The sequence below is a fragment of the Apteryx rowi genome, unplaced genomic scaffold (assembly GCF_003343035.1).
Source record: "Apteryx rowi isolate R43461 unplaced genomic scaffold, aptRow1 scaffold_111, whole genome shotgun sequence".
NCBI lineage: Eukaryota > Metazoa > Chordata > Aves > Apterygiformes > Apterygidae > Apteryx > Apteryx rowi.
Window position 1 is genome coordinate 1,193,164 of NW_020447320.1, and position 21,293 is coordinate 1,214,456.

Below are 21,293 nucleotides of genomic sequence, written 5' to 3' on the forward strand. Positions count from 1 at the left end.
GCCTAAACCCATGTGTTACAGACTACATTGCTACCCAACAATGAGAGGACTTGCGATAATCTCCAAGGAACCTGTGGATAAGTACGTAGAAAATGATCCCAAAAGTCAATGTATTTGTAGGCGTGCGGGGTCAGATGTCACGCTGTGGACTTTGGACCCAGCTCCCCCCACCCACCCCCCACCCTGAGCCCGACCGGTGCCGCGCGCAAACCCGCGCGTGCAGACGCGGCCGAGCCATGCCACGCGGACGCATTTTGCCGGTTATTTGCTCGCGCTTCCCAGGGAGGCCCCGGCCCGCCGGGACGCTGCGTGACGCTCCAGCTGCCTTCCCACAGAAACCGCTCACCAAGCGCAAACCCAGTCTGAAAGGTTTTTGCTTTACCAGGCACGAGGTTATTAAAGTTTTACAAACAGCAAAATGTAAGAAAGCTTTTCCCTGCCGCTGTGGCGTGTGACGGCTTGTGCTCCAGAATGGCAAGGGCAATTCGGGATTCACCTGAAATGCTCCTTTACACACGCACGCGCTCGCACGCACGCAGAGCAAGCCCCAGCCGGCTGCGCTGAGCTGAGCAGAGCTGGGCTGCTGCACGGCCGGCCCCCCTTCAGCCACAGGTTTCCTTCGCGTTTGGCGGCAATCGTCTGCCTACAAAGCGGCCAAGTTGTAAGCACAGCTGAAAACCCCCCTCCCCGCATCCTAGTTTTGTGGCTTTGTACTGAAATACTCTTACAATTTGTACATACGGTACGGGTTGCTTTCTGGCAGCTGCCGTCCGCACCCAAGCAGCCTGGTGCCTCTGCCTGAGCCTCTTCTCCCGTTGGAGCAACACACTGCTTCAGTGGGATCCTTCACATCCTGGCACAGCCGAGCCCCCTTCAAAGTTTACACAAAAGCACAGGCCAGTGACAAATCCGTCTGCACATTCTCATCACCTAAAGCCCATTTTTGTGTGGTCAAAGTAACCCTCAAAACCACTCATGTGTGGAAGTCCCTTTGATGCAGGCCTCCAAGCAAGTCCAGACGGGCAATGATTGATCGGACTATCACAATGATGCAAAGTCAAGGCTTAGCAAAAGGACACCTGCTCTTTGCACCAATGCGTCATGTTTAATTGCATTGTATCACTGAACAGATTGATCAGAAAAATTGCAAAGAATTTTGAAACCAAATGAAAAAGTTAAAAATCTTGCCAGAAATGCCAAGGACAAAATGCCGGGCATGGCAGAGAACGGGAGGGCGTCAGCAGACTGCCGCCACGAGAGGGCCGCGGGGCAAAGGGCACTTCTGGAAGTCAGCGCAAAGCATTTAATACAAGAAACACAGCAGCAGTTTTCTCAGTACAGACTTTATTACAATTTAATTGCCAGCTTCACCCCATTAAAAAAACACATTCCATTAACTTCTTTAGAATCAGAGAAGACATAGCTAGGATAAATGATTATAAAACACAGGACCTGAAGCACAGCAAACTGCTTGCATTTCCAGGTGTAACGGCAGCACTGCTTACACAGACAAGGCATTGCATTTTTCTGGAATAATGTTTGTGCATACAGAACACCTGTGAAAAGCATCCACAACAGTAAATCGCGACCAAATGTATTTTAAGTTTTCCTTTTATTACAGTATGAGAAAAAGCACATCACAAATCAAAGAACCAGAAAGGGTGGCTTGGCCCTGGCCCAGCCGGCAGCGCGGAAGCGGCCCGCTACACTCCCAGCTCTCGCTTGCGGGCACAGCGCGCTGCTCCAAAGTGCTCCAGGTAGCAGTCTTGCTTTAAACGGACTTGTGCAAATTCACTGTACGAGCTGCCACTTTGCTCCCCAGCTCCTTCTGGGTGCAGACGGGCCCGTCCGCCTGCCTGACGTGTTGCAGGACCAGGGCCGCGTGCCTGCTGGCGCTGGTGCGGGGGGCTACAACGTTGGCTGGCTCTTACGCAGCTTGGGCAGGGAGCGCCGCGCTCTCCCCGAGCCGACGGGGAGGCGGGAGCTCTGCACCCAGCCAGGCTCACCCAAGACCCCACTCCATTTATTTCGAAGCAAGTGACACCGCTTCCCTCGAAGGACCTGGCTTCCAGACAGGTGCACACACGCTTCCTCAAGGAACTGAATACGGAGTTACCGCTGCAGCTGCTGTCGGCATTTGCTGCATAGGCTCACGCATGGAGAGGCGTGTTAAATCTTGGTACCCTGAAAGAAGGATCTTCAAAGAAGATGACTGTCTCCCAGCGGGGCTGCCTCCAACTCTTTGTTCTAGCCCAGAGAACCGCAAAACAGCCCCTGAACTGCTGCCCAGTTTCTTTAAACCCTTTCTAAGGGGCAGGGAAGTGCGAGGAAAAGGAAGGAAGGGAGCCTAGTCATTACTTTCCCCAGAGACTACATATTACACAAACCTACGCAGTGCCCATTTTGTAGCGAGCCTCACTTTCATTTTTTCGATCAGTAAAAACTAGCACTAATAAAGGCACAAATCTTCTGGTTTTGGTGATGCTGGGCTGAATCTATGTCCACTTTCCTCCCTTCTTCCCAGGCCAAACCAAACAGGTCTCCCCAGAAGCTTTTTTCCTGAGAGGCATCCTCATCTCGAGCACTTTCAAAAAGAGTAGAAATATAGCCATCGCCTTTACTAAACTTTCCTGTTTTAGGAGCTCAAGAGAGCCGTTTGGTTCAAGGCACTGGGAGGAGCACGGCCTCCTGCACGGCCATCGCGCCCCTGGGGCTGTTCAAGCGGCTTCCTAGGGCTGCTGGCAAGGCCAGGCCGGGCGTCCCTGAACCGCAACGCGGCAGAATCCGGCCTTCGGGTTCAACAAGGCACCGACAACTCCCGTAGGTTTCAGTAACAGCTCACAGCAGCTGACAACCTGCTGTTCAAAGGGTAACGCGGTGGATAACCTAAACGGAAAGCGTCTGCCGAGGAGCCACAAGACCTCCGCGTTTGCTTTAAAACGAGATGCGACTGTTGAGATTGCTCTGAACAGCGTTTTTGGTGTAAAATGAAACGCTGTTCCTCTAACGAGGTTTCAAAGTTGGCTTCAAGGCCAACTTGGCTTTAAAGCCCCTTTGGATCTCAGAAATATTTTTTTCTGCTGCCTTGAAAAAACGGCTGCTGTAGGATTTAAGCAGCAGTGCAGAGGGTTGCATTTCATTTCAAGCGTTATAAACTAAGAGAGAGCTTGCCGGAGAAAACCGTTGTGACCTCGGGCACAGGGCGAGGCACAGAGAAAACACTGGAGTGCAGCTAAAGCCCTTCCCCGGGAGGAGGGCAGCCGCCGTGCAGGGGGAGCAGAGCCGCGGGGCGCTGCGCGGGCGCCACGGGCCGGCTCCGCGGGAAACACTGGCGGCTCAGCCACGGACTTCTCCCTGATCTGATTCCCCGTAGATACTAGATCGACGGGACGCAGGAGATGGTGGGGCGGAGGCAGGGGAAAAGACGCCTAAACAAACTGCTCCGCGGGGTGCTCGGGTGCTGTTGCACGGCACTTGCACCGTTGCGCGTTTCGCATTGCGCCAACCCAGCTGTGCAGCAGCTGACAACATCCCTCGGCGCGCTGCTGACTTGGGCTACACTGCGTGCACCAAGAGCTGCTCCGCACAGGGATGCCGGGAGCCGTCACGGAAATGCCCGCCCCGCATGGTCGGAGCAGCCTCTGCGCCGCGCAGGGACCGCCGGGCTCACCTTAACCGTGCCGGTTCGGGCAGCGCTAGCGGTGCAAACCCCGCGCCCGGGAGCCCGCTCCTCCCCGGACCGCAGGCCTGCCGCCCTCGCCGGTGAGCTTTGTCCTGGAAGGAGACGCAGTCGCCCAAGATGGTTTGCTTTGGAGAAGGTGATAACATTTTTATAGTGTGAATGAAATTTAAAGCTGGAAGATAATTTTCCAGCTGTTTTGAGAAAACCACTTCAAATGACCTGGAGTCTCGCACAGGACCTGTCAACGCACAGCGACCTGTGACGCTGCTGCAACTCGTTCAGGTGACCATCTCCCGTCATGGCATGAAGTTGCACCTGGAGGTCACTTTCCAGCAAAAGAACAGCCACAAGGAGCCTTTCTCACCAGGTACAGAGACACGGTCTCTCCCCTTCCTTATGCACTTACAGGAACTGAAGAACTGTCCTCCGAGAATGCCACTGCTCACAGCCAGTTCAGAAATACTGGACCCCCAGTTTCGGGAGGAAAGCCCTTTGCGCTGAGCTAGGCAGCAGCACGACCAGGCTGGGGAAGCCACGAACCGCCCCCACCGCATCTGCAGTCCTGCCTCCCTGAACCCCCGTCACGTATTTCGTTCCTACGCTGGGTGTTGAGAATGGTTCCTGCAAGTTTCTCAGGTTTCAGCTCCCAGAACAAAACAGAACATGATCAAATGACATTACAAACAGCTTCAGACTCTTCAAGTAAAAACATGCATTTTTGGCCATAAAACACTTCCACATCGCAGCACTTAAGTCCCTGTAAAATATGCTGGATTACTTCCATTTCTTAGACACACAGACCCCAAAACACCTCACCGGAAAAGACTAAATAACCCTGAAAAATCTCCCTGGCAGTTTCAAGCGCTTCAGACCAGCCAGTGCAGTCCCTGAGACAGGCCGCGGGCCGGGCTACGGTCTGCGCCAGCTCCAGCGCGCTCGAACCACGACGGACGGACGGACGGCTCAACGCGAGCGCGAACAAGGCAGGCTGGGCTGAGGCATCAACACGAGGATCAGAAAACACGGCAAGGACTCGGCACACGCAAAGGCACCTGGCACCGATAACGTTCAGAGGCGCCGGTGCCCACCTGAGCTCAGGTAGTAAGTGTAAAGGTTCTGGACAAAACAGACAATCCTGAGATGGAGATCCATTTCTTGGTAAGGCTTTGAGTGCGTGTGGGTTTTTTAAGTGCTTTTCTTAAATTAATTATCACAAAAGACAGACTTGCATTCTTTAAACTGCTGTGTTCCTCCATTCCAGTATAAAACACATATATGCAAACATGGCTTAAGACCCATGATCACTTAGGATATCATTTTAAAGTTTGTATTAAAAATATTTTTATCCAAATGATAAATATTTTAAAATAAGCATTTACAAAAATAAATGGTCCATTCCCATAAGGAAGGACATATATAGCTGAGCTTCTGAATACATCTTAAGGCAACACAACTACTGATGAAGCTAGTTAATGAAATCTTTGGTATGAGAGTATAGGACGTTAATATTCATGCACCGTTGTCTTCCCTTGGCAGGTATACACTGTACAGACAAGCGAAGAGGCAGCTTTTCCTTAATTCGTTGATAAGTCTTCCAAATACAACATACAAATCTTTCTGACATGTCTTCCTATGATAATAGGAGAAAAGCCCAAGATTCTCCTGGCTCTTCCTAGGACTTTGGTATCTAAAAAATAGGTGGGAGAAAGAAAGAAAGAAAGAAAGTGAAAATAGTAAGTTTCATTCCAATAAATAGCATCTGCAAAAAAAAAAAAAAAAAGAAAAGAAAGAACGCAATAAAAATGACTCTAGACGAAAGCCTGTTTCCTTCAATATTGTATTCATGAACTGCCACGACAGGGTAGCAATGAACCTTTTGGGCCTGCTGCAATTTCAGACACCTGAACGGGAGCTTAACTGAGTGAGCTAAGGGGGCAGTTTTACACCCGTGTGCGGCACTGGCTAGTCTGAGCCTGGACTATCACATCCAGGTCTCGTGGCCCCATGTTACAAGAGACATTGAGACACTGCACAGGTTCAGGAAAAAGCAACTGGAAAAAAAAAATGGGGAAAAAAAATGGAAAAAAAACTGAAAAAAAAATCTGAAAAAAAAAGGAGCCTTGGCCTTAGAGAGCTCTAGCTGCTGATTTTAGCAAAAATAAAGATTGAGGGGTGACTTAAGGCACAAGCACCTCCACGGGGAGAAACTGCGCAGTGTCAGCTGGCACAGACACGAGGGCCTCAGGGGCTCTGCAATCTGGTGGAAAACGGAGTAACAAAAACGAAAGGCTGGAGCTGAAACAGATTCGCACTGAGAACACGACACGCGCTTTAACACCACAGACAGTTAACCGGGGCGAACGACCAAGGGAAGTGATGGCTTTTCCGCACTGGGCCCCAAGCGCTCTTCTGGAAACGCTCCTGCCGAAAGGTGGGGACTGAGCCTGGCGATGGGGGTGACGGCAGCTAAGGACGCGCACGGGTTAGCCTAGGCGGTCTGACGGACCCCTTTTAACCTTAACCCCGACTCCCCGGAAAGCCCAGCCGAGGGACTCTCATCTGGGAACGACGGGCAGCGCGGCCCGGGCTCCCCCGTCACGCGAGATGCCCACGAACCGGCGGCCAAGCAAGCGGCCTGGAGCTCTGGGAGGGAAAGTAAGAGACATCTCCCGGCTGCTGGCGCTACGGCCAGGACGCGAGGGGCGGAGGCACTCATCCAGGACGGAGCCTGGCTCCTGCCCCGCATCCCCCGCGCGCGGACTGCCGCTTCCCGCGGCGCTGGGGGAAGAGGTGGAGCGAAGGGCCCCTCCGGCTCAGCTGCCCTCCCCCGGGATGGCTCCCACCGGCGCCGACCCCCGGTCCCCTGGCGCCGACCCATCGAGAGGCCGGGCAGGGCCGGGCAGTCCTTTAAGTGACCGCCGTACGGGAGATGGGCACCGGGTACGGAGGAGCCCATTTGCTTCTCACGATCAAAGGCTCCACGAGACGTACCCAAGCGAACCTTCCCACAGCGGTTTAGGATACCATTTCCCCCCAACCTTTGGCTTAGCCTTTCCGCTAAGAGCAACGCCGGGAGAGGCGAAGGGACCAGGGGGAACCGGGGCAGCTCCTCGCTGCGCCGCGCGGGCGCCCGCGGCCAGCACCAGCGCGACCTGCTGCAGCTGCCGGGCTCAGCAAACCGCGTCCCAGGCCTTGCTTGCGCTCCAGCCGCCTCCGAAAGGACGCGCAGCCCCGAAGGTCTGGGTCCGTTTTCCCGCCTTCGCCTTACGACTGCTGGGCATCGTGACCCATTGCTGTAGCAACAGGAGTTCACACGACTCCTCTCTTTAAAGAGAGCCTTATTCGTGGCACCTTCTGAAGGCAAACTATCCGTGGTTTATATCTCGGCATGCCTGAAGTGCAGTGTGTGTCCTAGCTCTCCCCAGGCACGTGCTCAGGTAAGGCAATCCAGAGAAACAGCACCGGAAGGGGTTACCTGAGTCACCGCAATACCAGAACAAGGCAAATCCCACAGCGACGCTGAAACAAGCCAGGAAGAACACCGGACCTGGAGAAGAGAAAAAGGGAATGCATTAAGAGAGAACACACGAGCAGGAGCCTGTCCAAGTTAATAAAACATCTACTGCTCTTCACGGGCGCAGCTGAGCGCATTCAAATGGGGCTAGCACAGTCCCAATTACGTATGTTCTGCAGTTAATGTACTATAAAGCACATTCACTACACTGCAACTGATTTTCACTACAGTTACTTTGACACCATTCACCATTCGACTCTGCTTGTCTAACTAGCTAAGCTCCTATTAAATTTAAGCGAAAGCTTCCTTGGATGTTTATTTATATAGTCTAAAACTTTGTGCAAAAAACTCTTTAAATCTTACAACAAAATATTAATCAGATTACTGGGACCTTACCCACACTGTGTAGCATTTTACCCCGTAAACAGCCCCCATTGGGTCAATGTAGCACCCATGGGGTAAGAATACTGTGAGAATACATCGTATGAGACTGCAGTCTCCTAGAAGTAGTTTTTTAGGTTTTGTTTTTCCCCTTTTTTAGCTTTGTGCCTGTCTCCTTTTTCCCTAACAAGGAGAATCCCTGCTCTCCACGGATCCTGCTGTGGAGCCCATGCTCTCAAGTCCCACTGGCTTCAACTACTTGCAGCCCTCGTTTTGTAAAGAGCCTGCAGGATCCGGCCTCACAGAAATAACTGGTGCCAGAGGAGCGAAACAGAGAACCAGAGCCAGAACCCAAATCAATGCCCACCATCAGCTCAGTTGTTTTCTTTGCAATTGGTACATAGGATTTTCTTTATTTTTCTTTATTTTCATTGGCTACGTCTCATTTATTTAAATAGCGTCTATGTACCCATTTAGATAAAAAGGAGCAGAAAAGGACTGTATGTGATTATACAATCAGATGTTCCACATATTACACTTTCATGACAAAACCAAATACTCTTATTCCTGTTTTCAGTACTGATAGAAGCTGAAATGCAGAGCAATTTGCAGACCCACATACCTAAAGCAAAACGTTTCTTTAAAAGCGTCTGCTTGGAGTTACATGCAGTGTAATGAGGATGTTCAATACTGGTGTTCAACAAAATCTTTCCAGCTTGTACTTATCCACACACAAAAACCTCACAAACATTTACATCTGCTCCTTTATTATCTAATACATCTTTTGCATTTACTCCTTCACTATGAATATAGTTGCAATTAAACTGCATCTGTCAATTTAAGGACAAATGTGCCCCAGACTGACAAACTGGTGGTGCTGACCACACGGACAAGGACGTTCAAAACAGCAGCGGAGCGAGGGCTTAGCTGCTCCTGCGGCTGCGACGTCCCAGGGAGGGCAGCTAGCGTCTGAACAAGCTCCAGCCTAAGCCCAGCTCTTTCAACAGCATGAGAAAGAACAGAAATTTCATTTTCTCATTTCCAAGCACCTTATCTGCTATTCCTGCGCTGTTATGCTGCAGTCAGCAATAGCGAGGTGAAATGTAATTTAGTTCAATATTCAAAGTAACAACAACACAGGCAAAAAAATATGTTGAGTTAAACTGTGCTTCTGTCCCTCACTGCAGTCTTCTTTCAAGTGAAACCCCCCTAGAAGGCATATTTCATATAAGGTGCTTTTATTCTCTCATAATAGAATCTAATTTTCTAAATGAAATATCAGTTAAACTTAAATGATAAAATATTTCCTTTAGAATTTTGAAAATTATTTATTTTTTCTTTAGGTAAAACTATTCATACATTCCAGTTCCAAATATCTTTCAGTGAATCAAATTTTTAACCCTCTGTAATCTGGGCATTGGGAAGAGGAAGGGGGAAAAAAAAGCTTAACAGGTTCTCCCAAGGAAAATACATTTAAGTTCACTCTGCTCATCTTGCTTTCTGTCTCAGTTTTGTACTTGATTTGACAATTTCAATAATTTACAGTGGATTAAAAAAATTCTTGATGGCCTTGTGAAAAATCACAGCAGCAGCTGAATAACCCTTACTACTCTTTAAGAATTTAGCTAAAACAGGGTAAGTAAAAATATACTCTTGTAAATATTGCTTAGCCTTTATAATCTCTTGAATTGCCTGGCACTGTTTTCCTCAACAGCAGCTCAGTAAGTTCTCCTCCATTATTTCCACTTAAACAGTGACAGTAAAGACGTCGTAAAACAAACTACTTGTTACATGAAATGCAATTACATGGTAAAATAAATTGCATCTTAATCTGAAAAGCCATTCCATCCAGCGACATGGTATGCATTTATTTACCCCTGTCATTTAGCATACATTTCTCCTTGTCAGTGTCTATCTCTGTGGAATCTGTGGTTTCTAGAAATAAAAGCAACACAGCAGAAGTTAGTACACAGCTCAGGCAAACAAACATACATAATCAGCACAGGCAAAATTGCACGAAGTACCACATTTCACAGAAATACCCCATTTTGACACGAAATATTAGCTGCTCCTGAAAGTATAGTTAAATCAGGATATATGCTTATTAAAAGACATAGTCACACAATCATTTGAATGCAACCATAAATAGCTGTAGCAACACCTCTCTGATCTGGTTAAGCACTAACCACACAAGTAACATTAAGCACGGCAGTACCGGGGAACTACTGAAAACTACCGGCATGCGCAACTAGTTTAGAACAGTCCCGTTGCTTCCCAGCTGAGGAAAGCGAGTTAATCCTTCCGTAACGCCAAAAATTTTCAGTGCAATAAATGCAAAACACTTCTGAACCACAGTATGTGCTAATCTGAAAACTCTCCTCTGACTTAATGCATCACCGCCCTTTCTATACTTGAGTCAGTCTCTGGGCATTAATATAGCTGGCAGATGAAGCACTCGCAACAGTCTACTCGGCACAGATTATTTACCCAGCTTCTGCTCTCGGGCTACGCACGCGTGCAGCTGCTTTTGCAGGCTGTAGGTCTGTGCGCTCACACTTGGCACAAACAATTTTTAGCCCTAGACTATATTTTTCTGCAAAATCAAGGAGAAAAGGAGGCTGGCCTTACTACAAGATTTTCAACGCTTAGCAGCAATACAGCTATTTCCTTGAAACGCAAGAATTGAGAGAGCTCCAGGATGCTACCTTTCGTCTTTATTGAGGGACTTCCCACGCAGGCCTCTAAATCTGAATGGTTTGCCCCAGGTTAGCGCTCTGCGCTGGCAAAACAGAGGGATGGCCACAGAGCGGCGTTACGGGTGTAATCTGCATGTGTCTGTCCTCCCCCCCCGCGAGAGGCCGCAGCCAAATCTCCGCGCTTTCGGCAGGCTGCCGCCGCGCGTGTGCATGTGCGTGTGCATGTGTGTGCGGGGGGTTGCTCCCATCCTTTATCCCTCCGGTCTACGCCAGCCTGGAGAGACATAAAACCATTTTCTGAGTCGTGTTGGGCCTCAGTGGCTCAGCAGCAGCCCGGCCGCGTGCCTAACCCACCCTCCAGCGGGAACCCGCAGGCAGGGCCCAGCGTCCTGCTGCCGCTGCTGAGCTCAGCTCGGGCAGGGAGGAGAAACCCGCTCCTGGTGCAAACTTTAACGTGGCTTAAAAAAAATATATTAAAAAAAATTAAGGTTTCCTCTGTAGAAAATAGCTTTCATACGTACAGCTGTATGTACTCTGCTACAGACCTCTGCCCTGGCCACCGTTTGTCAGCGTCCTCACCAAAATTATCTTCAGGCGTTTATAATTCTGCTCTTCCCCATTCAATCCGCAGTTACAACACAGTCCCCACGTGAGGAATTCCCTTTTTTCCTTCACTTTTACAAAATCTAGTGTCAACCCAGTAAGTGCTCTGGGCTAACTTTCATAAAACTACTCGTACGAGAAACATTTGAGTAACATTAACATTGTACGTGCTAAAGGTCTGAAGGATAATATTTAAAAGGATTTGAGTCCACTTAAATGAGAAATTATGGCCGATGCTGAAAAGGAAGCTTTTCTTGAAGATATAAAACTCTGTGGTTTTCGTTTAAAATGCTGCTTACCGAGCAGCCAGCGCAGCACGCAAACACGCGGTTCAGCTGCTAGGAAGCAGCGGACGTACTAACGCAAACCCGGCCACCACCTCAGTCCCTCCTCAAGCCCCGCTAAGAAAACTGCAGCACCTGCCTAGGCAGCAGCGTTCGGGGTCCGGTTATCCACGCCGTTCCCACCGTGCTGCCGCTGCTGCCGCTGCAGGGGAGGGACGGGGAGCGGGAGCATTTCCCGACCCGCGACCGCTACCGGGAGCGCCTCCGCGGGCGCCGCGGCCCCAAGCGCTTTGGGGACACCCGGAACGCCGTCAGGCGGGAGCGCGCGCTTTCAGAAACGGCTCTCTGAGTAACAGCGGTTTTGAACGATAACGCGGCTCAAGCTCTCCAACCCCCCCACGCCTCTGCCCTTACGTCCTCAGCGACCGCGGCTCGGCTCGCCCGGCTGCTCCGCGTCGCCGGAGGCGCTCCGCTGCCTTCCGGGCCGCCGGGCACCGCGACCCGCTGCTCCTCCGCTCCACCTTCCCCACATGGCAGCTCCAAAGGCCACCTGACGCCGGGGTCCGCTCACTGCCGGGGCTCCCGCGAGGCGGGCGAACGGCAAAGGCGAAGCACGGCGCCAGGGCTGCCGCGAGGCTGAACCGAGGGGCGGCCGTGCTCAGCGGCCATCCCGCGGCGGGGCGGGCCCGTCAGTCTGGATCCCGACGGAGCTGGGCCTGCACGGCTAAGGTTTCCCCTGGCACGCAACGGGGAGCTTCTTGGAGCCGCAGCTCAACCGACTGGTGAAGCATTAGGGCTGCTAGACGCTTCATACGGGCTTCTTAAACCGCAGTCCCTGTGCGGCTTCGTTAACTCAACTGCCAGAGCTTTCCCCCAAGCTTCTCAAGTCATTTCAGTATGCTGAACGCCTGAACACATTTACGCATTTCCCATCCCTTTGGCACACCGTTTTTTCTCTCCAGCTAAGTAAAAAACAATAAATAAATAAATAAATGAATGAATAAAAGCAAGCATTATCATCCCGAGAGGGCGTTATTACCCCAGGATGGCAGGCTTGATACTTTGCCTTTAAGAAAAGAGCTGCTCTGGAGCGCAGAGAACGAAGCGAGCTCTTCCGCAGCGCGCACGTACATGCACGCGGAGGGAGGGAGGGAGGGAGGGAGGGAGCGGGGGGCTCTGCGGGGGGCCCCCGTCAGGCCTCTCAGCCGCGCAAAACGCGACCGACGGGACGAATATGACAGTACTGCAAGGGCCTACGAGCGACGAATGATCTAACAGCGTGTTCGCCCCATGTTAAACACGACACAACTGAGCGATTTAAGGACTGAGGGAAAAATCAAGCTTCTGGGCAACCAGGACTCAAATTTGAGGTTATTTCAACGTAATGCTCTTATTTGCTACAAGTCAGAATAGTTGCAGAGAAAATAAACAAGCTACTAAGGAGCAGTGGTTAGTAAAAAGAAACTGCACTTCATAGGAGTTATTTTTCTGTGTCCTATATGTGGTATTTAACTCATATATTTAAGACACAGGCTGATATTTCAGGACCATCAGAGAAATTTGGACAGCCCACGCCAGGCAACAAATAACAAGAACAGTGCAGTCGAATCCCCTTACTGCTTTTGGAAATTTCTAGTCAGAAGAAATTAATGCGCGAAAAAAAATACATAAATAAACGAAACAGGAATGTCTCTGGAATGAGGTTTTATAACACACAGATGAAGAAATCCACAGGTGCCTCAACTTACTTAAGATTTTCCTGCTTGGCAGGTCGTTATACAGCTGTTCGGCATTGATCTGCAGAGCCCTGTAAAACTCCTGGCAGTGTCTCTCCCCTTTCTTTTGAAGGTGCTTTATCAGATCCGAGAGCCTGGTATGGAGCGACGCCTTTGGATTCCTGAACTGTAAGAGAAAAGCTCCCGTCAGAAGACGGATTACCAGAGCTAGAGGTCAATTTTACATCACTTCCCGGCGCGCCGGGGACTGAGGACATGGAGCTGGTTTTATGTTTGCTAGAAGAATGGGAGAATGGGAAAAATGAGGAGAACATAAAAAGCACATGCACGGCACACGTACCTTCAAGACACCGACCTCCACCCTGGAGACACTCCCCAAATTGCTGTTTATTGTTGAAAAACCATTTTCGAGTTTTTCCTTAGTTCTCCTACTAGTGATCACCCCAGTGAAGCACTTCACACCGTTTAGATCAGTCCCCAGCACGGGGGAGTTCATCATCCCGGGTCTACACGTCCCATTGCCCCAGCACAGCTAAGGGCTGCGCGCCCAGTGCCTCGCGCACGAATTCTCATCATTCAGGCGACAGGGCAAGCAGCAGCAGCACATGCCCTTCTCTATCGTCTAAAAAGTGATGAACAGCAGGAGACCTTACAAGGAGGATGAAAACGTCTGCCTAGCCGTCCACACATCAAACTGACTCCAGCTGATTTGGAGAGTGTCCAAAAACATTCTCAGCAAAGCGTTGTATTTCAGGCCAGCAGAGTAGCTGGCATTAGCAGTGCACTTAGTTAGGATCAATTCCCTCTCGAGGGGCACAGCAATACAGCATATCTGATATAACGCTCCTTATTCCAACAAAATTCCCACAAGGTCGAGTGTACACTGTAGAGCTGACAGAAATCTGCGTGCACCTGCAGGAAAGCAGTTGATTTCTGTCTGCAAAGCGTAGAAGTCACAAACTAGCTTTCATAAATTCCTGATCCAGTTATTTTGAAGCTCTTAATGGGATGAGACTTCCTTTAATTGTGCACACCAGGCTATTTTTCATAACTCTGTGTCTGGATCGGCTCAGCTGATGATCTAGCATGGACCTACACCACCAAATCACTGCTCAGCCCATGGAGCTCTAACTCACATTTGATTACGGCAGAATTAGGCCCATTATTACTAATGCTAAAATACTGATTTGCCAAGACGCTGAGGCTCGAGCAGACGCTGAAATCAGCAGAGGGCAAGCACAAACCGCTATAATGGAAACCTGGGAGGCCTTGAACTTTCGCTCCGCACAGGTTTAAAAGATCTTTCTGCCTAAAACCAGCTGCACCTTTTTGCACCTTTTGCTTCCTGCCAAGGAAAGCGGTCTTCTTCCCTTCCAGGTCGAGCCGTGCCTGTCGGAGCTGCGCCCACCTCCGTGCCCCCCGCACGGCGCCCACCCCCATCGCCTTGGACAAACGGCCCCTTCCCCGGCACAGCTCCTGCGTTACTCACCAGCAACTAGCACCCACAAAGCCCTAGAGATGGTTTTGCAGACACGAGCGCAGGCAGCACGGCTCGGCTCCGGACGCGCCGCCCCACGCGGGCTCACGGAGGAGGCAGGCGCCCTCGGCGCTCGGGGCGGCGGCGGCACCGTCCTGCCAACGCGGGAGGGCAGCTCCCGAGAAAACAAGGCCACGCACGGGGACGCAGCAACATGCGTTAAATTACCTTTTCCGCTTCTGCGTTGGTGAGAATTTGGGGGTAGACTCTATTAAGCTGAAGAATAATTTTATCCACCACTTGCTCATTCAGTCGGCTGTTGCTTGTAAGAAAATACATGTCGTGTTGCAGCCGAATGCAGTACGACTGATCTGGGGGTAAAAATAACACAGAGAACAAGCCACAGGAATTAATTAGCAAACCCACTTTTAAGTTCTATAAATTTCACTTTTCCTAGCAGCGCTTAAAAATTGAAAAATAAAATTGTCACCATCTTTTAGGGAAATGCAACACAGGCTTTCAGAGACCCATCCACTGCAAATTATACCTGTCTCAGCCCCCGGCTAGCCAGCAATGCGGCCTCTCGCTTTCCGAAGGGAGAGCGCTCTAAATAATTTATACGTCTCAAGCACTGATGGATGCCCAACCAAATGCAATTACAGCAGCCAGTCGGTCCTAAAGTTGTCAAATCACTGAAGATAAATTTTCCACCATTAATAAATATGAAGTCAGATTACAGAGTTTAAAACTAAAGTGTTTTATAAAATTTTTAACGTAAACATGTATTTCGCAGAGCGATGCCCGCTCCGATTTAGAGCTGCAGAAGGACACGTGCTCGGCCTCGGTGCAGGTCAGCGGCGCTGGCAGGCGGCGCAGCGCCTGGTGCTCGGGGCTGGCGGCCCCCGCGCGCCGCGCTGCGGGTGGGAAGCACGGGCGCTCGCGCACCCGGTGGCGACGTCGCGGTTCAGCGCTAACACGGCCCTGCGCCCCAGCCGCGTGCTGCCTGCTGTCTAAACGGAGGCACCAGCAACCCGCACGGTGTAACCTCCCCAAGCGGAAACGGCTCGGCCGCACCGGGAACAACATCTCTGCTAAAGAGCCGGCACGTCCTTCAAGGCGAACGGGAAGGGCTTTTGCCTCCACCTCACCTGGGAGGGGGGAGAAAGAGCATGCAAAAGCAATAAATCCTCGCTGTAAAAGTGCATTCAAATACATATGCCAAGAAAACATCTTTCATATTAACACAAACTCAGCAAATACACAAATCCAGATTTGCTTTGCTGTTTTGGCACCGTTTCCAAATTGACAGCCACCGATTTTGCAGTTCCCCTCCGCGAGCACCGCTTTCCCCAGGGCTCCTTGCGCGCAGCCCCTGTTCTAAAGCACAGACGCAGGCAGGTTCCGCAGGCCGCTACGGCAGAACGAGAATGGTTGGGGCCGTGCCCGAGACGAGCACTAAAACGCCCGGCCTGCGAGAGCCTGCTCTACAGCTGTCACCAGCCAGCGCAAACCCTGGCAGCACGGCACAAGCGCACGGGGAAAAACCAGAATGTTCCCGCTGCGTAAAGCACACACGCAGGTCGCGTGGCATCTGGGCTGCCAGAAAACACACAACCGCCAGCACCTTCGCGCCCTGCTATTTACAGAAGACGAACAAGAGGGTGAAGGAAAAAAGCAGGAAAAGTTTGAGGTGATGCACAGCAGCTACGCGCAGCCCTTGCCCTCGCTGTGTCGCGGGGGTGTTTTTATTACACTCTCCTTTTTCTGTGTCCGTGCAGCACTGGCAGCACTTACAGGAAAGGGTTTAGGAAAACTTCCCAGTGGGATCGTGATGGAGCAGTAACTTCTCTAGTGCCCGAGTCGCTCCTGTTCCAGTAAAAACACACAGCTATTGGCACCGCACGGACAGCGGCAACTCTACAGGCACCACAGGATTCCAGTTACAACCCTGCACTTTATATGGACCCGCTATTACTTCCACGTCTCCAATTCCTGTTTTTTCACTGCTGTATCTCAAGGCAGCTTTTTAGTGCACCGTTAGAAACATCCTGATGTATTTGCTGTGCAAGGAGCTCCGTGGTGTCTGATTCATGTCTGAAATCCAGCTTTCCTTCCTTAAATCAACTCATCCAGACGTACTGAAGGCTCAGTGAGGACCAGGGGACACTGGCAGTGGGCTCCAGGCAGCAGGACACCGTGAAGTTGTCTCTCCATGCAAACACCTCTTGGGGAGGGAAGCGCCACATCCTTGCTTCCTCCCTCCTCCCTCTCCATGCGGATGGATTTCTTCCTCCTCCTCGGTGACATCACTTGCAGCGACTGAGTTGAAGACTGCATGGCATGTTCAATTCTGCACCTTCGGCAAGCTTACAATATATTACGTATATCAAACCAGGGTCTTACAGCCAGCAGGACAATCAAGCTTCAGGCAACACCTCAGCATTCAAATAAAAAAACCCTGCAGCAAGTGCTAAAAGCACTGCGAGGACCTGATAAAAAGAGCGTATAAAGTAAAATAAAACCAGGCCTGAGGGGCCATCTCCGTCCCTTCTCCCCGCTCGCCGCTCTTGCTCCCTGGTCACCACCGACGCCGCACAGGCGGCGCACAGACGCGTTAGCTGCAATTACACCAGCCAAGCTAATTGGGACCAATGCGAGGTCGCACTTCAGCTACGATCGTCCTCCTGCCCCGGAGGCACGGCCCCTTCCGCCCGCAGGCACGCGCGGCGCCGCTGCCAGCCTTACGGAGGGCCTCTCGCCGCGGGCGAAGCCGCGTGCTCCTGCGCCGCCGGACACGCCACGCAGCGCGGCCTCGCCGGGGCTGCTGGGGCGGCCCCGCTTTCCTCCCGTCCGCGCCGAAAGGCTGGAGAAAAGACGAGACGACGGTTTTTGCCTCTGCCTGAGGACGCTGCTAGATCGCGTCTACCACGGGTAAAACTGACGCCTGGCTCAGGCACCAGGACGAAGCTTTTCCGGTCCTCGGGCTGGTCCATTTTTAAGTACCGTCTTTGAAGTCGCCTGCTCCCTGCCCCATTTCCACAACGACGTTTCGCCTGCCTGGACCTTCGCCTCCTCCAGGCTACTTTCTTCCAGGATTTGGGACGGGGTGCAAGGTTTGAACTTCCCTGAAGAGAAGCTATGAGGCTCAACTCCAGCTCAGCGAGAGCAGAGCAGGAGCAATTTCCAATACGACACGTGTCTCTCCTGAAATCCTTCGCCTCTCCCAGCTCCAGGAAATCTCTGCCCAAAGCACACGAGCAACGACGGCGTTCAAGCGTCAGGCCGACTGGAGGAGGCAACGTCCCACCGGAGCACAGCTGCCTGCAGCTACTGCATTAAAAAAGCATCGGTCGCGGAGGCCGGGCTGGGCACCCTGCCTCGGGGCGATAAGGCTATCGAGCAGCGCACGCGTGCCGCGGGAGCCCTGGGGCGCTGCTCCGGGGCCGCCCCACGGGGCCGGGGAGCCCGGGGGCCGCCGCAGCCCCATGCCCCAAGGACTTGCTCCCGTGCAAGTCAGCCGCTTCCCGCGGCCTGCTTACGGGCGATTCACTGCGCAAACACGGCTCGAGATGCAAAACAAACACGACGGAGGGCTGCACCCGGCAGCAGCGACCCCCGGCACCGCAACGGGCTGGGGCCAACGCGCGGGAGAATGGCCCGGGGTCCCGGCGGACAACGAGCCCAGCGCGAGCCAGCGAGGCGCCCCGCGGCAAAGGCGGCAGCGGGCTCCTGGGCTGCGCTGCCAGCGGCCGCGGGAGCGGAAGTTTTATAGTCGCTGCTCAGGCAGCGCCAGCTTTTTAATACCGACACACCCACTATTTCCATTTTAAAAGAAACCCCAGACAAGTAACTCCACAACAGCGGCTGACACGTTTTCAAGTCTTGAGAATTTGGGGAGTGGTTGGCTGGGATATTTTGCATATCCATCTTTTATCTCACTGCCTCAAAGAGACTAGAGTTATTGCAGAGGAAATTCAAAATATTTATACAAGGAAGACCCTGTTTTTAAGCAGAAGTCACACCTGTATCAGAAGGATCGGTTGCTCCGTTCCCCAGCGCTGGCCTAGAAAGCTCAGCGCAGCAAAACCGGGAGACGCGGTCTGTGCACCGCAGCTTGCGGTACCGCCTCGGCATCGCCGGGCATCGACACCCTCAGGACGCACCTCCGCGGCCTGCTGCTTTACTCCAGCAGAAAGGAGGAATCGGCAGAGGGCAGGAAGAGATCTGAAGGCCAAACCCTGCTAAGGCTTCTTCTCAAAAGCAGGTCTACTGAAATCAGTAACAGAAACTGGGGGAGTATATCACTGCGTCTTGTTTTTTTGTTTGTTTGTTTTTTACACGGAAGAGAGACTGACACAACTAAGATTAGATACTATTTCACTGAGGTTGACTGAGAGGTCGTTTATAAAAAAAAGATTAGTATTTTCCTTGCTCATAGAAAATATAAACTTGTCAAAAAGAGACAGGAAACTCAGGAATTGTCTTTAACAGTTGGGAACAATAAAGAGGAAAACAAGCCTAACAATTTTGTGCTATTGACTTACACTTACTATACGCTTAAGATATGTCTGTCGTACATGACCACGTTTTTCCTCTTACCCCACGCGTAAAAGGCCGGTGGGCAACGCTGTATGCACATCACATTAACACAGTGAGCTAGAACCTCACCTCCCATCTAGAGGGAAAAGCAGTACACACACAGCTGAGAGATATCCAAGAAAAGCAAGAGATTACACGTTATCTGCAGCCAGTAGCTCCTCAAACAGAGACTGAAATACATAAAATCAGTTATGATAAATATGCAAGCAGCAAGTGACAGTAAGGACAACCACGCATGTCATTTTTCACCTTCAAGTAAAAATCACTCCCATCGCAGCCCGTCACGGAGCGACAGACCCCTCTTCTCCGTTCCAAACGGCAGCTGGGTTTCTGGCAGGAGCTGCCCAATGATCCAGCCATTACACTGCACTGGCATCCTAAGGCTGCTGAAATATATTCTCCTCTTGGAAGTAATGAGACTTACCAGCAGCCTGATCATGTCCTAGGGTAACGTGCCGGGCTGCCAGCGGTGCAGAGCAAAGTGGATTTTCGTCTTTCAGTCCCTCTCACGTGCACTCCTCCATGGCCTGGTTTTGCTGCTCTTTTGGATAAAGCTACATGGACCCACCACCCTTACACTGGATTCTGCGTTGCCACCTCATGTTTATTGATCACATTAAATTAATAAACCCAGCTGTATTTCAAATTTGTAGGCCCACCATCAGCAATTAATTAAAATATTTTTTAGAAAAGTAGTTATTTACCCCAGTGTACCAGGGCCAAGAAGAGAAAACGGACTGAAGACGTGAAACTCCTACATACCTGGGTCATACCGAACACCTATTCTGCTCTGGCAGATCTGGGTAATTCTCATGCTCTCCAGGCAGGGACCGGACCGGACCGCCGGCGTTGCTCTCCCTGCACCCTCCCACGGGACGCGGCTGCTCCGCGGCTGCTCACGCGCTGCCCTGCCTGCCTCCGCTGCAGCCTCTAGCCGCGCTCGCTCCTCTAATCCCGGCCTGCGCCTGGCCAGCACCAGCACCAGCACGCCGGCTGCCTGCAGGAGCGTATCCGTTTCCAATGGATAACTCCACCAATATTTATCTAAGGACACGTGATACCGTCTCTGGCACCGCTGTATCTTTATTACGATTTCACCTTCCATTTGCTTTCCCCTTAAAAGCCTCCTTCGATTTACCAAGCAAGCAGACAAGATAATGACAAGCAGATAAATTTAGATACAACAGGCACAAAACCCAATGCATCTCTCCCATGTCCTCCGCAAGAACGCACTCAATGCGCCAACATCAGCTCTACAAACTTCAACAGTCTCTAGCGCGTAATGCAAACACAAGTTGCAACTTCCCCGTAACACTGCTTGATGATTTTCATGAACTGTACAAAGGCAGGCTGACAGTTAAACCTGAAGGCGTGAGACCAATCATTTGTGTATGCCCGTGCAAACTCCCTGCTGAAGGATCTCAGGAAAAAGCTGAAAAAGTCTCCTTAAACAAAATGCAAGTTTTTACACTAATTTAGTCTTTGGCTTTCTCCTTTCAACAGCCCAAGAAAGGCACACTGTGGATTTCTTTTAAGAGGAAATCTGGCTGCAGAGAAATGGTCTGAGACTATCAAATTGCTCTGGTTACTGAACAGGCAGCCAAGGAAGAGCGTCGGGTTTGCTCCTCTGGTTTGGAAATGATCATGCAGAGGCTAAAGACACCGTACCTCCCTCCCAAGCCTCAACCACACACTAAGTGCTACTGCTACTGCCATGTGTTAGTAACTGGAAATCAAGAGTCTTTGAGAACAAATGCAGTAACTCACTTTTATCTGAAATATCTATGGAAAAAATAGAAAAATAAATAAAATAGTAAGCAAAATATTAAAACCCCCTTGATACTAGAACGTGGCGTTGATTATTCTACATACATTCCCAGTCCTTTGACACTCATTTGAAGATTAAATAAAACAACCGGGCCTTTACGTGCCCAGGAAGCCTTGGGCTGCGGCTACAGAGGCAGAATCCTAACGAACAAGAGCGAGACGGGGCGCAAGCGGCGCGGGCTGCTTTTGATCACCGTACGCTCTGCCGCCCGGGCGCCAAGGCGCGGCATCGGGCGCGCGAGGCCTCGAGGCGTTCCTTCGTCCAGACGCACTACGTTAAAGAAAAGCAAAAGGGCTAATGCCAAACTGCCAGCACCGGCGGGACGCCGCCGCCAGACTGCGGGACCCTCCGAAGCGACGCGTCGCCAGCAGCGGGCGGGAGCAGCGGGCCGGGCGCCCCGGCGGGGAACGCCGCGCACGGGGCCGCCCCGTGACTCACCGCCGGCGCGGCCCGCTCGTTAAACCCGCCCCGGCAGCCGCAGCTCTTAAGGGGG

General features: G+C 51.4%; 1 protein-coding gene across 7 annotated transcripts; it reads right to left on the reverse strand.

The window, feature by feature from the left end:
• Nucleotides 1-1,329: 1,329 nt before the first annotated feature.
• On the reverse strand, nucleotides 1,330-21,275 carry CARD19 (caspase recruitment domain family member 19). Of its 7 annotated transcripts, none has more exons than XM_026076852.1 (6): nucleotides 21,239-21,275; nucleotides 14,602-14,744; nucleotides 12,909-13,062; nucleotides 9,453-9,512; nucleotides 7,158-7,229; nucleotides 1,330-5,369 (listed from the first exon to the last, which is right to left on the reverse strand). In XM_026076852.1, the coding sequence occupies exons 2-6, from the start codon at nucleotides 14,710-14,712 to the stop codon at nucleotides 5,257-5,259; spliced, it is 510 nt and encodes a 169-aa protein (XP_025932637.1). In that variant the 5' UTR covers nucleotides 14,713-14,744; nucleotides 21,239-21,275; the 3' UTR covers nucleotides 1,330-5,256. The 7 variants fall into 7 exon arrangements, with proteins under 7 accessions (XP_025932637.1, XP_025932591.1, XP_025932583.1 ...); XM_026076806.1 differs by lacking the exon at nucleotides 21,239-21,275 and adding an exon at nucleotides 19,735-19,801 and having other exon boundaries at nucleotides 9,471-9,512; XM_026076798.1 differs by lacking the exon at nucleotides 21,239-21,275 and adding an exon at nucleotides 19,735-19,801.
• Between the last annotated feature and the right edge of the window lie 18 nt (nucleotides 21,276-21,293).

Coding starts and splice junctions, on each gene's coding strand:
- CARD19 (XM_026076798.1), bottom strand. CDS start 19,786: ATGAGAATTACCCAGATCTGCCAGAGCAGAATAGGTGTTCGGTATGAC. Junction 14,745..19,734: donor AGGTGTTCGGTATGACCCAG/GTATGTAGGAGT, acceptor TTTTACCCCCAG/ATCAGTCGTACTGCATTCGG. Junction 7,230..9,452: donor ATGTATGCTAAATGACAGGG/GTAAATAAATGC, acceptor TCTCTTCTCCAG/GTCCGGTGTTCTTCCTGGCT.